This window comes from Musca vetustissima, unplaced genomic scaffold, assembly GCF_032173495.1.
Source record: "Musca vetustissima isolate MV318-11 ecotype Yass unplaced genomic scaffold, APGP_CSIRO_Mvet_v1 utg96534, whole genome shotgun sequence".
NCBI classification, from domain to species: Eukaryota; Metazoa; Arthropoda; class Insecta; order Diptera; family Muscidae; genus Musca; species Musca vetustissima.
In genome coordinates this window covers 22874-39799 of record NW_026886065.1, presented here as the reverse complement: position 1 = coordinate 39799, position 16926 = coordinate 22874, and the positions used below count along the sequence as shown (strand labels likewise).

General features: G+C 35.2%; 3 protein-coding genes across 3 annotated transcripts; 2 read left to right on the top strand and 1 right to left on the bottom strand.

Moving 5' to 3' along the window:
- The first annotated feature begins 3253 nt into the window (after positions 1–3253).
- Positions 3254–5146, top strand: LOC133333575 (glucose dehydrogenase [FAD, quinone]-like). The gene has a single exon (XM_061541883.1). The coding sequence runs from the start codon at positions 3254–3256 to the stop codon at positions 5144–5146; it is 1893 nt and encodes a 630-aa protein (XP_061397867.1).
- Positions 5147–9568: 4422 nt separating this feature from the next.
- Positions 9569–11440, bottom strand: LOC133333574 (glucose dehydrogenase [FAD, quinone]-like). Its single transcript, XM_061541882.1, has one exon. It carries the CDS (start codon positions 11438–11440, stop codon positions 9569–9571), a length of 1872 nt encoding a protein of 623 aa, XP_061397866.1.
- Positions 11441–12648: 1208 nt separating this feature from the next.
- LOC133333573 (glucose dehydrogenase [FAD, quinone]-like) lies at positions 12649–14606 on the top strand. The gene is made up of 2 exons (XM_061541881.1): positions 12649–12667; positions 12781–14606. Exons 1-2 carry the CDS (start codon positions 12649–12651, stop codon positions 14604–14606), a joined length of 1845 nt encoding a protein of 614 aa, XP_061397865.1.
- The last annotated feature ends 2320 nt before the right edge of the window (positions 14607–16926 follow it).

Sequence of the window (16926 nt, the reverse complement as noted above, 5' to 3'; positions counted from 1 at the left end):
CCAACTTTCGGTTCACCCTCAATTCAAATTGTACCAAATTTAGTACATAGTAGTACGAATTTCCAAAACTTCCTACTTAACCCAAACCAACACCCCCACAGTGATCCTAAATCCCAGTTTAAGGATTCTAACTCTATCGGTTCACCCACAATTCAAATTGTACCAAATTTAGTACACAGTAGTACCAATTTCCAAAACCTCCTTCTTACCCCAAACCAACACTCCCACAGTGATCCTAAATCAAAATTTCATGACCTCCTTTCTACCCCAAACCTACACTCCCACAGTGATCCTAAATAAAATTTTCATGATTCCAACTCTATCTCTTCATCCACAATTTAAATTGTACCAGATTTTGTACACTTAGTTAAAATTTCTAAAACTTCCTACATACCTCAACCCTACACCCCACACAGTGATCCTGATTACAAATTTCATGATGCTAGCTCTATTGATTCACCTAAAATTCAAATTGTACCAAATTTAGTATCATTCAGTACCCATAAGTATTAATTTGTTAAACTGAATCCTGACCCTAATCCTAGAGGGTAGATCCTCACACCAAATTTCATTGTTCCCGCTCTATCGGTTCACCCAAATCCAAATTGTACCAATTATAGTACGATTTTGGACTTTTTGTATACATTAGTAAAATTTTTCCAAAACTATGTACATATCCTAATCCTAAACTCCGATGGTAATGTTAATTTCGAATTTCAGGATTCCAGCTCGATTTGTACCAAATATAGTACCATGTAGTACCTTTCGTACACATGAGTACACGCTTTCAAAACCATTTCCATAAATAGACCCTACATCTCAACCCCAATTCACATTCCAAATTTCATGTTTTTAGCTCTATTCATTCACATGCTACGAAATTGTACCAAATTTAGTACATTTTAGTACTTTTCGCCCAAAAACCCTTTGCTATATCTATTCTACATTCCATCATGAAATCTCGCCTAAAATTTAAGAGTTCTAGCTCTTTAGTACTTTTTACTTTTTAGTACTTTTCGTACCTTTCTAGTACGAATTTCCAAAACCCCAGCCTTATCTGTCACCTTTGGACCTAGAGTGACCCTCACCCAAAATTTCAAGATTCTAGCTTAAGCCGTTTCGTCTGGGCGTTGATGAATCGTTAAATCTGTCAGTCAGTCAGTCAGTCAGTCAATCACTTTACTCTTTTATTAGTATAGATAAATATTATTTTAACGGGTTTCTGTTGATCGGGTAGCTATAGTAAAATTTTCTCTAGAATATTTTGTCCATTACCATCAAAGCCCAAATAAAAGGTTTTACGGGTGATTTTGTCAAAACTTCATTTTAACCTCAAAAATACCTACCCTCTAAATATAAAAAAATGCCATCGATATTTTTATGTATAAATATTGTTATTACCGATTTCTTTTGTTCGGGGCCTATAGTGAAATTTTATAAGGAATATTTTTTCCATTGACAACAAGTCTCTAAAATGAGGTTATGTGGGAGATTTTATAAAAAATCCAACATAACCTCAAAAATGCCTGCCCTCTAAATATATAAATTGTTAACGCTATTTTTATATATAAATATTATTTTTACAGGTTTCTGTTGTTCGGAGACCTATAGTGAAATTTTCTCTAGAATATTTTTTCCATTAACATGAAGTCTCCAAAGCCCTAACGATAGGTTTGGTGGGAGATTTTGTCGAAATTGCAACATAACCTCAAAAATGTCTAACCTATAAATATATGAATTTCCAACGGTATTTTTTATAACCTCAAAAATGTCTGCCTTTGTGTATATAAATCGTTAACGGTAGTTTTGTATATAAATATTATTTTTACAGGTTTCTTTTGTTCGGGGACCTATAGTGAAATTTTCTCTAGAATATTTTTTCCATTAACATGAAGTCTCCAAAGCCCTAACGATAGGTTTGGGGGAGATTTTGTCAAAATTGCAACATAACCTCAAACATGCCTGGCATCTAAGTATATACATTTTTAACGATAGTTTTTATATATAAATATCAGTTTTCTGGATTTCTGTTGTTCGGGCACCTATACTGAAATTTTCTATAGATTATTTTTTCCATTGATACCAAAGCCCTAGATAAAGGTTTTGTGGGAGATTTGGTCAAAATTGCAACATAACCCCAAAAATTTCCTAACTTCTAAAGATATAAATTTCCCGCGCTATTTTTTATATAATAATATTATTTTTACAGGTTTCCGTTGTTTGGGGACCTATAGTGAAATTTTCTCTACAATATTTTTTTCCATTGACAACAAGTCTCTAAAATGAGGTTATGTGGGAGATTTTATAAAAAATCCAACATAACCTCAAAAATGTCTGCCCTTTACATATATAAATTTCCAACGGTGTTTTTTATATATAAATATTATTTTTACAGGTTTCGGTTGTTCGGGGGCCTATAGTGAAATTTTCTCTAGAATATTTTATCCATTGACACTAAGCCTCTAAAATGAGATTTTTTGGGAAATTTTGTCTAAATTGCAACATAACCTCAAAAATGCCTACCCTATGAATATATAAATTTGCAAAGGTATTTTTATATATAAATATGATTTTTACAGGTTTCGGTTGTTCGGGGGCCTATAGTGAAATTCGGGGACCCATAGCTAAATCTTATGAAGAATATTTTCTTCATTGACATCAAAGCCCTAGAGAAAGGTTTTGGGGGAGATTTTGTCAAAATTTGCAATATAACCTCACAAAATGCCTACCCTCAAAATATATAAAAATTGCCAACGGTATTTTTTATATATAAATATTATATTTACAGGTTTCTGTTGTTCGGAGACCTATAGTGAAATTTTCTCTAGAATATTTTTTCCATTGACAACAAGTCTCTAAAATGAGGTTATGTGGAAGATTTTATAAAAAATCCAACATAACCTCAAAAATGCCTGCATTTTTACCACTAAATCCTATTTATTATTTTTTAAGATTTATTTGTAGAAAATTATTAAAAACTAATTTTTTTCAATTACGAATTTAATTTTTTATTCTCTCTCAATCTAATTTATTTCTCTCTTTCCTCTCTTTCTCTCTTTTCAGAGCATAATAGCCAAATCTGCCTCATTGACGACTACAATGAGTAAACGCAAGAAACTATAGAGCCAGAAAAAGACGAAAAGAAAACAATTATTTACAACAACAACAAAACGAACAAAAATTACAACAACAATCTACAATTGTTTATACCCTGAAGAAAACTTCCCCTTTCCCTTCCATTGAGAAAAAGAAAATGGTCTTCAATTTGCTGTTCATAACCACGGTGATAAAATCCACCTTCGGTGTAGTCACAACAGGCCTATGGCTAATACCTCTACTCTTGGCCACCATTACCTATTACCGCTACGATCAGGTGGATCCAGAGTCTAGGGTATTCGATCAACCGAATTTATATCCAGAATATGATTTTATTGTTGTGGGTGCGGGGTCGGCAGGTGCGGTGGTGGCCAATCGTTTAAGTGAGGTACGCAAATGGAAGGTTCTGCTGCTCGAAGCTGGTCCAGATGAAAATGAAATATCCGATGTCCCCTCCTTGGCAGCCTATTTGCAGTTGAGTAAATTAGATTGGCAATATAAAACGGAATCTTCGAATAAATCCTGTTTGGGTATGAATAATAATCGCTGCAATTGGCCCAGGGGTAAGGTGCTGGGTGGTTCGAGTGTCCTGAATTATATGTTATATGTAAGGGGTAATCGCCATGACTATGATCACTGGGAGGCTTTGGGCAATGAGGGTTGGGGTTATGATAATGTTCTGCATTATTTTAAGAAATCGGAGGATAATCGTAACCCTTACTTAAGTAATAATCCGTATCATGGTAAGGGAGGGTATTTGACAGTGCAGGAGTCACCCTGGCATACACCCTTGGTGGCGGCATTTGTTGAGGCCGGCACGGAGATTGGTTATGAAAATCGTGATATTAATGGGGAATTGCAGACCGGGTTTATGATGGCCCAGGGTACGATTAGGAGGGGTTCGAGATGCAGCACCGCTAAGGCTTTTTTGAGGCCCATAAAATATCGTAAAAATTTCCATATGTCATTGAATTCTCAGGCCACAAAGGTGTTGATTGATGAGGCCACGATGCGTGTCAAGGGGGTGGAATTTGTTAAAAATGGCAGGGTGCAAAGGGTCTATGCGAAAAGGGAGGTTATACTCTCCGCAGGGGCCATTAATACGCCACAGCTGATGATGTTGTCGGGTATTGGTCCCCGACAACACCTGGAGGATTTGGGAATTAAGGTACTGCAGGATTTGCCGGTGGGTGAAAATATGCAGGATCATGTGGGTATGGGCGGGTTGACTTTCCTCGTAGATAAACCTGTGTCCATTGTTCAGGATCGATTTAATCCCACGGGTATTACCATGCAATATGTGTTAAGGGAAAGAGGACCCATGACCACCTTGGGTGGTGTGGAAGGATTGGCTTTTGTCCACACGCCCTATTCTAATCGCACGCTGGATTGGCCGGATATACAGTTTCACATGGCCCCGGCTAGCATAAATTCGGATAATGGAGCCAGGGTAAAGAAAGTTATGGGTTTGAAGGAATCCCTCTATCAGGAGGTATATCAACCCATTGCCAATAAGGATGCATGGAGCATAATTCCGTTGTTACTGAGACCTAGGTCTAGGGGTTGGGTTAGGCTAAGGTCGGCAAATCCCTTTGCCTACCCTTTGATCAATGCCAATTATTTTGATGATCCTTTGGATGTTAAGGTTTTGGTTGAGGGTGCCAAAATCGCTTTGCGAGTGGCTGAGGCCAAGGTTTTCAAACAATTTGGTTCGAGGCTATGGACGAAGTCCCTGCCGAATTGTAAACAGCATAAATTTATGTCCGATGCCTATATTGAGTGCCATATACGCACCATTTCCATGACCATATATCATCCATGTGGTACAGCAAAAATGGGTCCAGCCTGGGATCAGGAAGCTGTGGTGGATCCTAGGTTGAGGGTATATGGCATAAGGGGTTTGAGGGTCATCGATGCCAGTATTATGCCCACCATAAGTAGTGGAAATACCAATGCACCGGTCATTATGATTGGTGAGAAGGGAGCAGATTTGATCAAAGAGGATTGGTTCCACAATCCGGAATATAAAAAGGTGAATGCCAAGAGATAGGGGGAGGGTGGGAGAACAAATTTTTTTAGATATTTTTTTATAAGGGGAAAAAAATACCTCCCTCATTTTTTAAAGGCTGTTCATAACCAACCTCAGGCCAAAAACATATTTTTCAGGGGGCTCAAATTTTTGTACCTTACCATGTAGTCGTATATTGTGTATGTTGCCATGTGTATAATAATTTAAAAAAATATATTTTGTTATAAAAAAAAATTAAAAAATATATAATTAATAATTTATTATAAGCTGGCTTAGTCATTTGTTTTAATTGTTGTTATAATTTATTTGTATTAAAAAAAAAAAATTCAAAAATATTTTTTTATTAATAATAACTTATTGTGTATAATATATATAATTTAAAAATATATTTACGTCATTGTAAGTATTATTATTTTGTTTTAGAATATGTCATTAGACCTGGCTAATTTATTGTATTGAAATTCCTTAATAAAAAAAATTAAATAAACGAAACAAAAAATATTGTAAATTTAGAGTATAGACTATTAATAATTTAATGTATATAATTTAAATTATAAAATATTAAAAAAAAATAAATAGAAAAAATAAAAAAAAAATGTCTTTATATTTTTTTTTTTATATATTTCAGGTGTGGATTTTTTAAATAATTATTTAAAATATCCAAGCCTATGGTAACTTCAGGAAAAAATTATTTAAAAAATCCCCACCAATGATAGTCTCAGAAAAAAATTATTTAAGAAATCCACGCCTTGTGGTAGCCTCAGAAAAAAATTATTTCAAAAAGCCACGCCTTGTGGTAGCCTCAGAAAAAAATTATTTAAGAAATCCACGCCTTGTGGTAGCTTCAGAAAAAAAATATTTAAAATATCCACGCCTTTGGTAACCTCAGAAAAAATTTATTTAAAATATCCACGCCTATGGTAACCTCAGAAAAAAATTATTTGAGAAATCCCCACCAATGATAGTCTCAGAAAAAAATTATTTAAGAAATCCACGCCTTGTGGTAGCCTCAGGAAAAAATTATTTAAAAAAGCCACGCCTTGTGGTAGCCTCAGAAAAAAATTATTTAAGAAATCCACGCCTTGGGGTAGCCTCAGAAAAAAATTATTTAAAATATCCACGCCTATGGTAGCCTCAGAAAAAAATTATTTAAAAAATCCACGACTTGTGGTAGCCTCAGAAAAAAATTATTTTAAATATCAGAAAAAAATATTTTTTAAGAAATCCACGCCTTGTGGTAGCCTCAGAAAAAAATTATTTAAGAAATCCACGCCTTGGGGTAGCCTCAGAAAAAAATTATTTAAGAAATCCACGCCTATGGTAACCTCAGAAAAAAATTATTTGAGAAATCCCCACCAATGATAGTCTCAGAAAAAAATTATTTAAGAAATCCACGCCTTGTGGTAGCCTCAGAAAAAAATTATTTAAGAAATCCACGCCTTGTGGTAGCCTCAGAAAAAAATTATTTAAGAAATCCACGCCTTGTGGTAGCCTCAGAAAAAAATTATTTAAAAAATCCACGCCTTGTGGTAGCCTCAGAAAAAAATTATTTAAGAAATCCACGCCTTGTGGTAGCTTCAGAAAAAAATTATTTAAAAAATCCACGACTTGTGGTAGCCTCAGAAAAAAATTATTTAAAAAAGCCACGCCTTGTGGTAGCCTCAGAAAAAAATATTTTTTAAGAAATCCACGCCTTGTGGTAGCCTCAGAAAAAATTATTTAAGAAATCCACGCCTTGTGGTAGCTTCAGAAAAAAAATATTTAAAATATCCACGCCTATGGTAGCTTCAGAAAAAAAATTATTTAAAATATCCACGCCTATGGTAACCTCAGAAAAAAATTATTTAAAATATCCACGCCTATGGTAACCTCAGGAAAAAATTATTTGAGAAATCCCCACCAATGATAGTCTCAGAAAAAAATTATTTAAGAAATCCACGCCTTGTGGTAGCCTCAGAAAAAAATTATTTAAAAAAGGCACGCCTTGTGGTAGCCTCAGAAAAAAATTATTTAAGAAATCCACGCCTTGTGGTAGCCTCAGAAAAAAAATTATTTAAGAAATCCCCACCAATGATAGTCTCAGGAAAAAATTATTTAAGAAATCCACGCCTTGTGGTAGCCTCAGAAAAAAATTATTTAAGAAATCCACGCCTTGTGGTAGCATCAGAAAAAAATTATTTAAAAAATCCACCCCTTGTGGTAGCATCAGAAAAAAATTATTTCAAAAATCCACGCCTTGTGGTAGCCTCAGAAAAAAATTATTTAAAAAATCCACGACTTGTGGTAGCTTCAAAGAAAAAAAATATTTAAAAAAGCCACGCCTTGTGGTAGCCTCAGAAAAAAATTATTTAAGAAATCCAAGAAATCCACGCCTCAGAAAAAAATTATTTAAAATATCCTCGCCTATGGTAACCTCAGAAAAAAATTATTTAAGAAATCTCCACCAATGATAGTCTCAGAAAAAAGTTATTTAAGAAATCCCCACCAATGATAGCCTCAGAAAAAAATTATTTAAAAAACCCACGCCTATGGTGCTGTCATTGGTAATTGACCCCTATTTCGGACTTAAATGCTTATTTAATTTATATTGTCATTAAAAACTTATTATATAATAAAATGGCATTGAAGAAGAAATTATTTTGGTTTTTTATTTTTGTAATAAAAATGTAATGGCAGACGTTAAGGTGGGTAGAAACAAAATTTGAATAAAAAAATTTACTATTCCCAAGGTAGGTATTTTTTCTATAGAGAAGAAATCAAAGACCTTAAGACCTGTATTCTTAAAAAAAAAATTGGCAGACACGCATGTCTGATTATTTTTCTATAGAAAAAATGTCCACAGATCCTCAGGTCTGTATTTTTCTCTAAAGGGGAAAAAAATCGAAAAACCCTGAGTTCGTTTTCCTATAGAAAAAAAATCTGATAGCCCCTTAGCCGTTTTTCTTTGAAAACAAATTTGATAGACTCTCAGGTTGTTTGTACCCATCACCACACTATGGTACAGGGTATTATTAACAGGCAAAAGGAAACGAGATGGACACATGGTTCCTTTTGAGAATACGCATAGAATCACTTTCTGCATCGATTTATGCATGTCCCTCAGTCCGTCCGTCCGTCTGTAGATGTTAAATTGTAAACAAATTACAGGTCGCATTAATGATGCGATTTGAATGAAATATGGCATAGCTCACATATTTGGCCCAAGCACAAACCCTATTGAAATTGAAGGAAATCGGTTCAGATTTAGATATAGCTCCCGTGTATAATTTCGTCCGATTTAAGGTAAATTGGGCTCCAATGTCCCTATATATCTTTCGATTTGCATTAAATTTGGCACAGAGTTCTGAATTAGGTCCAGACTGCTAAGGTTTGTGAATCGATTGAGATTTAGATATATTTCCCATATATATTTTCGTTCGATTTAAGGTGAATGGGGCTCGAAAGTCCCTATATATCTTTCGGTTTTGCACGAAATTTAGCATTGGGTAGGTCCAGAATGATGCTAAGTTTTGAGAAAATCGGTTCGGATTCGGGTATAGCTCCCACATATAGTTTCGTCCGATTTAAGATAAATGGTGCACCAAAGTCCCTATATACCTTCCGATTTGCACGAAATGTGACATAGAGTACTGAATTAGGTCCAGAATGATATGTGTAAAATTTCTTCAAAATCGGTTCAGATTTAGATATAACTCCCATTTATATTTTCGTCCGATTTAATGTAAAAGGTGCACCAAAGTCCCTATATATCTTTCGATGTGCACGAAATTTTGCATAGTGTACTGAATTGACTCTACAATGACATGTGCAAAGTTTAGAGAAAATCGGTTCAGATTTATATATAGCTCCCATATCTATTTTCGTCCGATTTAAGGTAAATGGGGCTCCAAAGTCCCTATATATCATTGGACTTGCATGACATTTGGAATAGCGTACTGAATAAACCCTAGAACGATGTGTGTTACGTTTCGTGAAAATCAGTTCAGATATAGATATAGCTCCTATATATATTTTCGTCCGATATAGGCACCAAAGTCCCTATATATCTATCCATTTGCATGAAATTTGGTATAGGCTACTGAATTAGGTCCAGAATGATGTGTGCTAAGTTCCGAGAAAATCGGTTCAGATTTAGATAAAGCTCCCATATATATTTTAGTCCGATATAGGCACCAAAGCCCCTATATATCTTTCGATTTTCACGAAATGTGGTATGGCATACTAAATTAATTATAGAATGATGATCAACCTGAAAATCGGTTCAGATTTTGATATAGCTCCCATATATATTTTCCTCCGAATTAATGTAAATGTTGCACCAAAATCCCTATATATCTTACGATTTCCACCAAATTTGGCATATCCACAGTCCTAGACCTATTTTTTTTTAACAAAAATTTCGAATTTCTGTTTTTTGTTAAATAAATTTTATTAAAATACTGTTTACAATTCACCATAATCTTGTTTAATCATGTCCGCTGCCTTTTCCGCAATCATAAAAACCGGTCCATTGGGATGTCCGGCAACAATATTGGGCATAATGCTGGCATCTACCACTCTTAAACCTCCAATACCATAAACCTTAAGGCGAGGATCAACTACTGCCTCCCGATCCCATGCGGGACCCATTTTTGCCGTTCCCGATTGATGATAAATTGTAAAGCTCAAATGACGTACGTAGCACTCCAAATATTCCGGAGAGGTAATGTTCTGATAATTCTGACATCCTGGTATTTTTTGTTGTAAAAATTGCGCCTTCAGTTTTTTCATTGTGGGTGTCTGCATTAAATTCAGAGCTCTTTGTATGCCACGTTGTAGGTTTTTCATGTCTCTTTGGTCCTTGAGAAAATTTGGGTAGATAAGGGGTGGCTTTTTTGGATCTCGGCTGGCCAATAGGATCCTGCCTTTACTATAGGGCCTGAGGAGTTTAACAAATATCATAAAAACATTGCTTTTGTCTCTGATGGCCTTGCCATATAAGGCCTTTAGGACATCGGTACGAATACCCAAACTTTGTGAAATCCTTGGATTGGCATACAGGGCACCACTGCTAAGAAACCATTCAATATCTGGCCAACCATGGGGATTATTCGGATGTTCTAGATCATAAAATGCCAGGGCCTCCACACCCCCGGGGAGATTCAGGGGACTGAGACCAGTTTCGAAATTTGTTGATAAACTTAAATTGAGGAAATCGGAAAGTCTGAGGGTTTTTAGTTGACTAACAAAATTCAAACCCGCAGCCAGGTGGTCCTGTAAATTATAACCCACTGGCAGATCCATTAGAAGTCTTATACCCATTTCCTGTAAATGCGACTTGGGGCCCACCCCAGATAACATCAGCAGTTGAGGGGTATTTATGGCCCCTGCGGAGGATATGACCTCCTTGCACGCCCTGATTTCAAATGTCTGGCCTTGACTTTCAAATCTTACCCCATATGCCGTTTTTGTTTCAGGATCTATCAGAATCTTGGTGACATGACTAAATTTCTTTATGTGTAAATTCCGACGTTTCCCCTTTAGCGGATAAAGATAGGCCCGGTTGGAACTCCAACGATAACGTTGATCGGTGGTGGTCTGCAAGAAGGACACCCCAATCTGCTGCCGGCCATTATAGTCCACATAGGGCAAACCATCCTCCCGAGTGGCTTGAACAAAAGCCTTGGCCAGCGGAGAACGATATTTAATATAGGAAATTTTCACTGGACCTCCATGGCCTCTATACTCCTCGTCCTCATCCGGGATCATAGAATTTTCCAATTTCTTAAAATATGGCAACACTTCGCGATAACTCCATCCGCGATTTCCCATCTGCGACCACTGATCATAATCCCAACGACTACCTCGTGTATAAATCATATAATTTAATACCGATGATCCGCCCATAACCTTGCCGCGACTAAAATGACATCTCCTCCCCGCCATGGCCAGGCAGTACTCCTTCGAAGGTTGGGTTAGATAATTCCAGTCGACATAAGGATTTCCCTGCCATAAATGGGCCTTGAGTGGTATATCCATGGGTAGGAGTTCTGGGCCACCAGCTTCCAGTAGTAATACCGACCATTTGGGAATTTCCGATAATCGTGCCGCCAAGGCACAGCCTGCTGTCCCCGCACCCACCACAATGAAATCGTATTCCGGTAGGAGCTGTACTTTGTTATCCAGATTTTCTAAATTTAATCTCTCCTGGCCATCCTTGAGGAAGTTGTAGAGAAATGTCAACAGATTGGAGGATTGATGTTGGGACTTTAAAGGGTGACTTTGGAGAAGCAGTAAGTAAACCGAAAATCGAAGCAGCTGGACGTTCGACAACATTAGGCTGATAATTTCGAAGGTGAACTGAATGATTATTTTTAAAACGTCTTTAAGTAATGATATTTTTGATCATTAAAGGTAATGACTTTGACCCATTTGACCCCAAAATGACAACACATTAGGGAGGTTAGCAACAAAAGTAAAAATGTTTGGAGCTATGGTAGCTTCAGAAAAAAATTATTTAAAAAATCCACGCCTATGGTGGCTTCAGAAAAAAATTATTTAAAAAATCCACGCCTATGGTGGCTTCAGAAAAAAATTATTTAAAAAATCCACGCCTATGGTGGCTTCAGAAAAAAAGTATTTAAAAAAATCCACGCCTATGGTGGCTTCAGAAAAAAATTATTTAAAAAATCTACGCCTATGGTAGCTTCAGAAAAAAATTATTTAAAAAAATCCACGCCTATGGTAGCTTCAGAAAAAAATTATTTAAAAAATCCACGCCTATGGTGGCTTCAGAAAAAAAAAATATTTAAAAAATCCACGCCTATGGTAGCTCCAGAAAAAAATTATTTAAAAAATCCACGCCTATGGTAGCTCCAGAAAAAAATTATTTAAAAAATCCACGCCTATGGTGGCTTCAGAAAAAAATTATTTAAAAAATCCACGCCTATGGTGGCTTCAGAAAAAAATTATTTAAAAAATCCACGCCTATGGTGGCTTCAGAAAAAAAGTATTTAAAAAAATCCACGCCTATGGTGGCTTCAGAAAAAAATTATTGAAAAAATCCACGCCTATGGTGGCTTCAGAAAAAAATGATTTAAAAAATCCACGCCTATGGTGGCTTCAGAAAAAAATTATTGAAAAAATCCAAGCCTACGAATTTTGAATTTATAGAATATTTGTTTAAAATCGTAGTGGAATTTTTTCTGTCATCTCGGAACTTCTTTTGTTCTGTTAAAAAAAAAAACAGAATTTGATTCTAGTTTCATGTTCGCCAGGCCTTATACCGGTCACTAGTATTTTTGTTGGCATACATAATTAGGCCAGTAGTCTCTTGGCTTGTTTCTTGACCTTTTGTTCTGTGTGTGTGTTGGCCTATTATGCCGTAGATGTTCTTCGGAGGCCTGAATAAATTAATTGCTTTATTCGATTATTAAAAAAAATAGGAACAACAATAAAAACATATTTTTTTCTTGTCGAAGATAATCTTTGCTGGTCTATGGAATCGGGTTTGTGGAATGAGGAAATAAGTACGCCTTTACATGATGGCCAAGAATTTACCAGGTTAGCTAATTTTTATCCACAAAATCAGTATCATTTCGAACTTAGAAGTAGCTACAAAATGCGAAAATCGCAACGGAGTTTGGTGTTAATTTTTTCGATTGGAATTTTATTAGTGTGCAGTGAATCATGTGGCGCCCAACGTCTGACCACCAATGTTTTGAAATATTTCATTGAAGTTCTGCAGCATGGAGCCGAAGATGCCACTACCAATGAGTATCGTGACAATGACATACAGCTATTGGATGAATATGATTTTATTATTGCTGGGGCGGGTACGGGTGGATGTACCCTGGCCTCAAGGCTGTCGGAGATAGGCTCATGGAAAATTCTTCTCTTGGAGGCTGGTGGTCCCGAATATTTACCCTTGGATTTACCTATTGCGGCAAATATTCTTCAACTAAGTCCCGATATTAATTGGGCCTATCGTACAGAGCCCTCAAATGCCTATTGTCTGGGTCTGAAGGATAATCGCTGTAACTTCCCCAGGGGTAAAATTATGGGTGGTAGTTCGGTATTGAATTACATGATGTACACTCGTGGCAATCGTCGGGATTATGATACCTGGGCGGCAATGGGTAATGAAGGCTGGAGCTACCAGGATGTCCTGCCATATTTTAAAAAATTGGAGGGATCCATTATACCCGATGCAGAAGAGGAGTATGTGGGTCGCAATGGTCCCGTCATGGTGTCCTATGCCAAATGGCATACCCAACTGAGTGAGGCGTTTGTGGCAGCGGTCCAAGAGAATGGTTACGATTATTTGGATTATAATGGCCGGCGCCAGGTGGGTGTACAATATGCCCAGACCACAACGGATCAAACACATCGTTGGAGTGCCAATCGGGCCTATCTCTATCCCGTGAAAGATAAGCGGCCCAATTTGCATATCAAAAAATATGCCCATGTTCGGAAGTTCCTGATTGATCCGGAGACGAAAAGGGCCTATGGTGTGGAGTTTGAGTCCCAAGGCAAAATTTACAAAGTGAGGGCCCGCAAGGAGGTCATATCCTCGGCGGGAGCAATAAATACCCCCCAATTGCTGATGTTATCCGGTGTGGGTCCAGCCAAACATTTACGCCAGGTGGGCATAAAACCCATTGTCGATTTAGCAGTAGGCTATAATTTGCAGGACCATATTGCCCCACCCGTCAATGTGGTGGCCAATGTTAGTAGCATCAAATTACCTGACCTATTTGACTCCGATAATTTCCTGGCTCTACAGACCATGAACAGCTCTTTGTCGGTGGCGGGAGGCCTCGAAGTCATTGCCTTCTATGATCTTGATCATCCCAACGATCCAGATGGCTGGCCAGACATAGAATTTATTGTGGCCGATTCTTCATATCATGAAAATCCCTTTTTGGCCCGGGCAGCTGGCATAAGGCAGGATATCTTTGATGATCTCTACAACGAAGCCATTGAACAGGATCTCAATGTCTTTGCCATTGTCTCCATGCAAATGCAGCCACGTAGCAAGGGGCGCATTCTACTGCGCAGCAAGGACCCCAAGGTATATCCTCTCATCTATGCCAATTATCTACACGACCCCTATGACCTGGATATTGTGGTGCGAGGTATTGAAAAAATCATTGAACTTCTCGATGAACCCTCAATGCGTAAGGTGAATGCTACGCTACTGAATAGTAGCATAAAACCATGTCGGAAATATGGTCACATACGCTCCCGACCCTATTTGGAATGTTATGTTCGCTACTTGACCACCACCATTTATCATCAATCGGGTACGGCGAAAATGGGACCAAGTTCCGATAGAGAAGCGGTGGTGGATAATCGCTTGCGGGTCCATGGTATACCAAATTTGAGGGTGGTAGATGCCAGTATTATGCCGAAGCTGATTGCGGGACATCCAAATGGGCCGGTTTATATGATTGCCGAGAAGGCAGCTGATATGATCAAGCAGGATTATGGTATGCTGTGAAGTTAAACCGACCTCCCTTCCAAGGTTATATTAAGTATTATTTTATTTGTTAATTAGTTTGTAATAAGCATTTTTATTGTTGTTTATTTTTAAAAATTTAAAATAATATTTTTTAAGAACCAAAAATTAGAAATAAAAAATAATTATTATAAAAAATGATTTTTTTTTTTTTTTTGCCAAAAAAGTCTTTTTTTAAATATTTTGAAGCGTGTTCGAAACCATAGGCTTGGATTTTTCAAAAAAAAAAATATTTTTTAAAAGCCACAATTGGCCTGGATTTTTTTTTAAAAAATATTCTTTGGAAGCCACCATGGGCGTGGATTAAAAAAAATAATTTTAATTTAAAAAAATTATTTTTGGAACTAATACCTTAACTGATTCAAAGACGAAGGAGAACTATGGGAATATTTTTTTTCTTTCAATAAAAATATATTATTGACACCTACAAAATAATTTACGATCATATTTTCTATTAAAAAAACAAACATGATTTTTTGATACCGTCAACATCTTGTTCTTACCCCTCCCCTTCATTTCATTCATGTAACCATATGAACCGGTTTTCTTACAATAGTTTGAGTTTATGTAATGTTGTGATGGAGTGTAATGGGTCAAGAAAAAAAAAGAAGATTATGCTATGACCTTGCTGAGCTTACAACTTCCTATTTCTATGATAATTCAGTTCATTGAACTGCCTCGCTCTATGTGTGTTAGTGTGTGAGATTATAGAGATCTAAATTACATTTTGACACAATAAAACGCCTAACTTCCGATTTGTTTACACCAACCATAATTTATTGTAACCACTTTTACAAGAACTTGTTGGTGTTGTTTTTGTTGTTGTCACACTTAAACACTGAGATGATTCATTTGCTGCTCCATCAATGGCTGGCTGCTTTGATGCTTTGACGTTTGTGTCTTAAGTCTTTTGTTTGTGTGTATGAGTGTCTGTGGTATTCAAAAGTTGTTGTAATGGTTTTACAAAGAAATAAGATAATGAAAAAGCTACGATAAGTATCGATTTAAGTTTTTTGATCATTTTTCTGCATAGGAAAATTATCGATAAATATTTTTCTGTATTGGAAAATTATCGACAATAATTATTCTCTATGGAACAATTATCGATTATAAATTTTCAGTATCAAAAAATAATTAAAAAAAAAAAACAAATTATCGATCCACAGATTATCCACACAGAAAAATTATACATATTTTTGCATAGAAAAATTATCGATATTAATTGTTTGCAAAGATAAAGTATCGATAATTTTTTGCATAGAAAAATTATCGACAACATTTTTTTTTTTTTTTTTGGATAGAAAAATTATCGATAATATTTTTTTCGTATAGAAAAATTATCGATAATTTTTTGGAATAATTATTATATTATTATCGATATTAATTTTTCTGCAAAGATAAATTATCGATAAAAAACTGTTCTGTATAGAAAAATTATCGATAAATATTTTTCGGTACCAAAAAAACAAAAAAAATTATCGATAATAATTTTTATGTAAACAAAAATTATCTATAATAATTTTTCGATACAAAAAAATTATCGATAATTTTTTTCTGTTTTTCCGAAAAGTTATCGATAATAATTTTTGGTATCGAAATAATATGGATAATAATTTTTCCATATAGAAAAATTATCGATAATAATTTTTCAATGCAAAAAAATTATCGATAAAATTTTTTTCGTATAGAAAACAGATCGATAATCATTTTTCCGTATAAAAAAAGTATCGATAATAATTTTTCCGTATAGAAAAATTATCGATAATAATTTTTCAATGCAAAAAAATCATCGATAATAATTTTTCAATGCAAAAAAATTATCGATAATAATTTTTCAATGCAAATAAATNTTCGATAATAAATATCCCATATAGAAAAATTATCGATAATAATTTTTCAATGCAAATAAATTTTCGATAATAAATATCCCATATAGAAGAATTATCGATAATAATTTTTCAATGCAAAAAATTATCGATAATAATTTTTCAATGCAAAAAATTATCGATAATAATTTTTATGTATACAACAATTATCTATCGATACAAAAACAAATATCGATAATTGTTTTTCTGTTTTTCCGAAAAGTTATCGATAATAATTTTTGGTATCGAAATAATATGGATAATATTTTTTCCATATAGAAAAATTATCGATAATAATTTTTTTTGCAAAGATATATTATCGATAATAATTTTTGTGCATAGTAAAATTATCGACACAATTTGTTTGGATAGAAAAATGATCGATAATAATTTTTTTTCCATAGGAAAATTATCGATAAAAATATTTTGGCATAGAA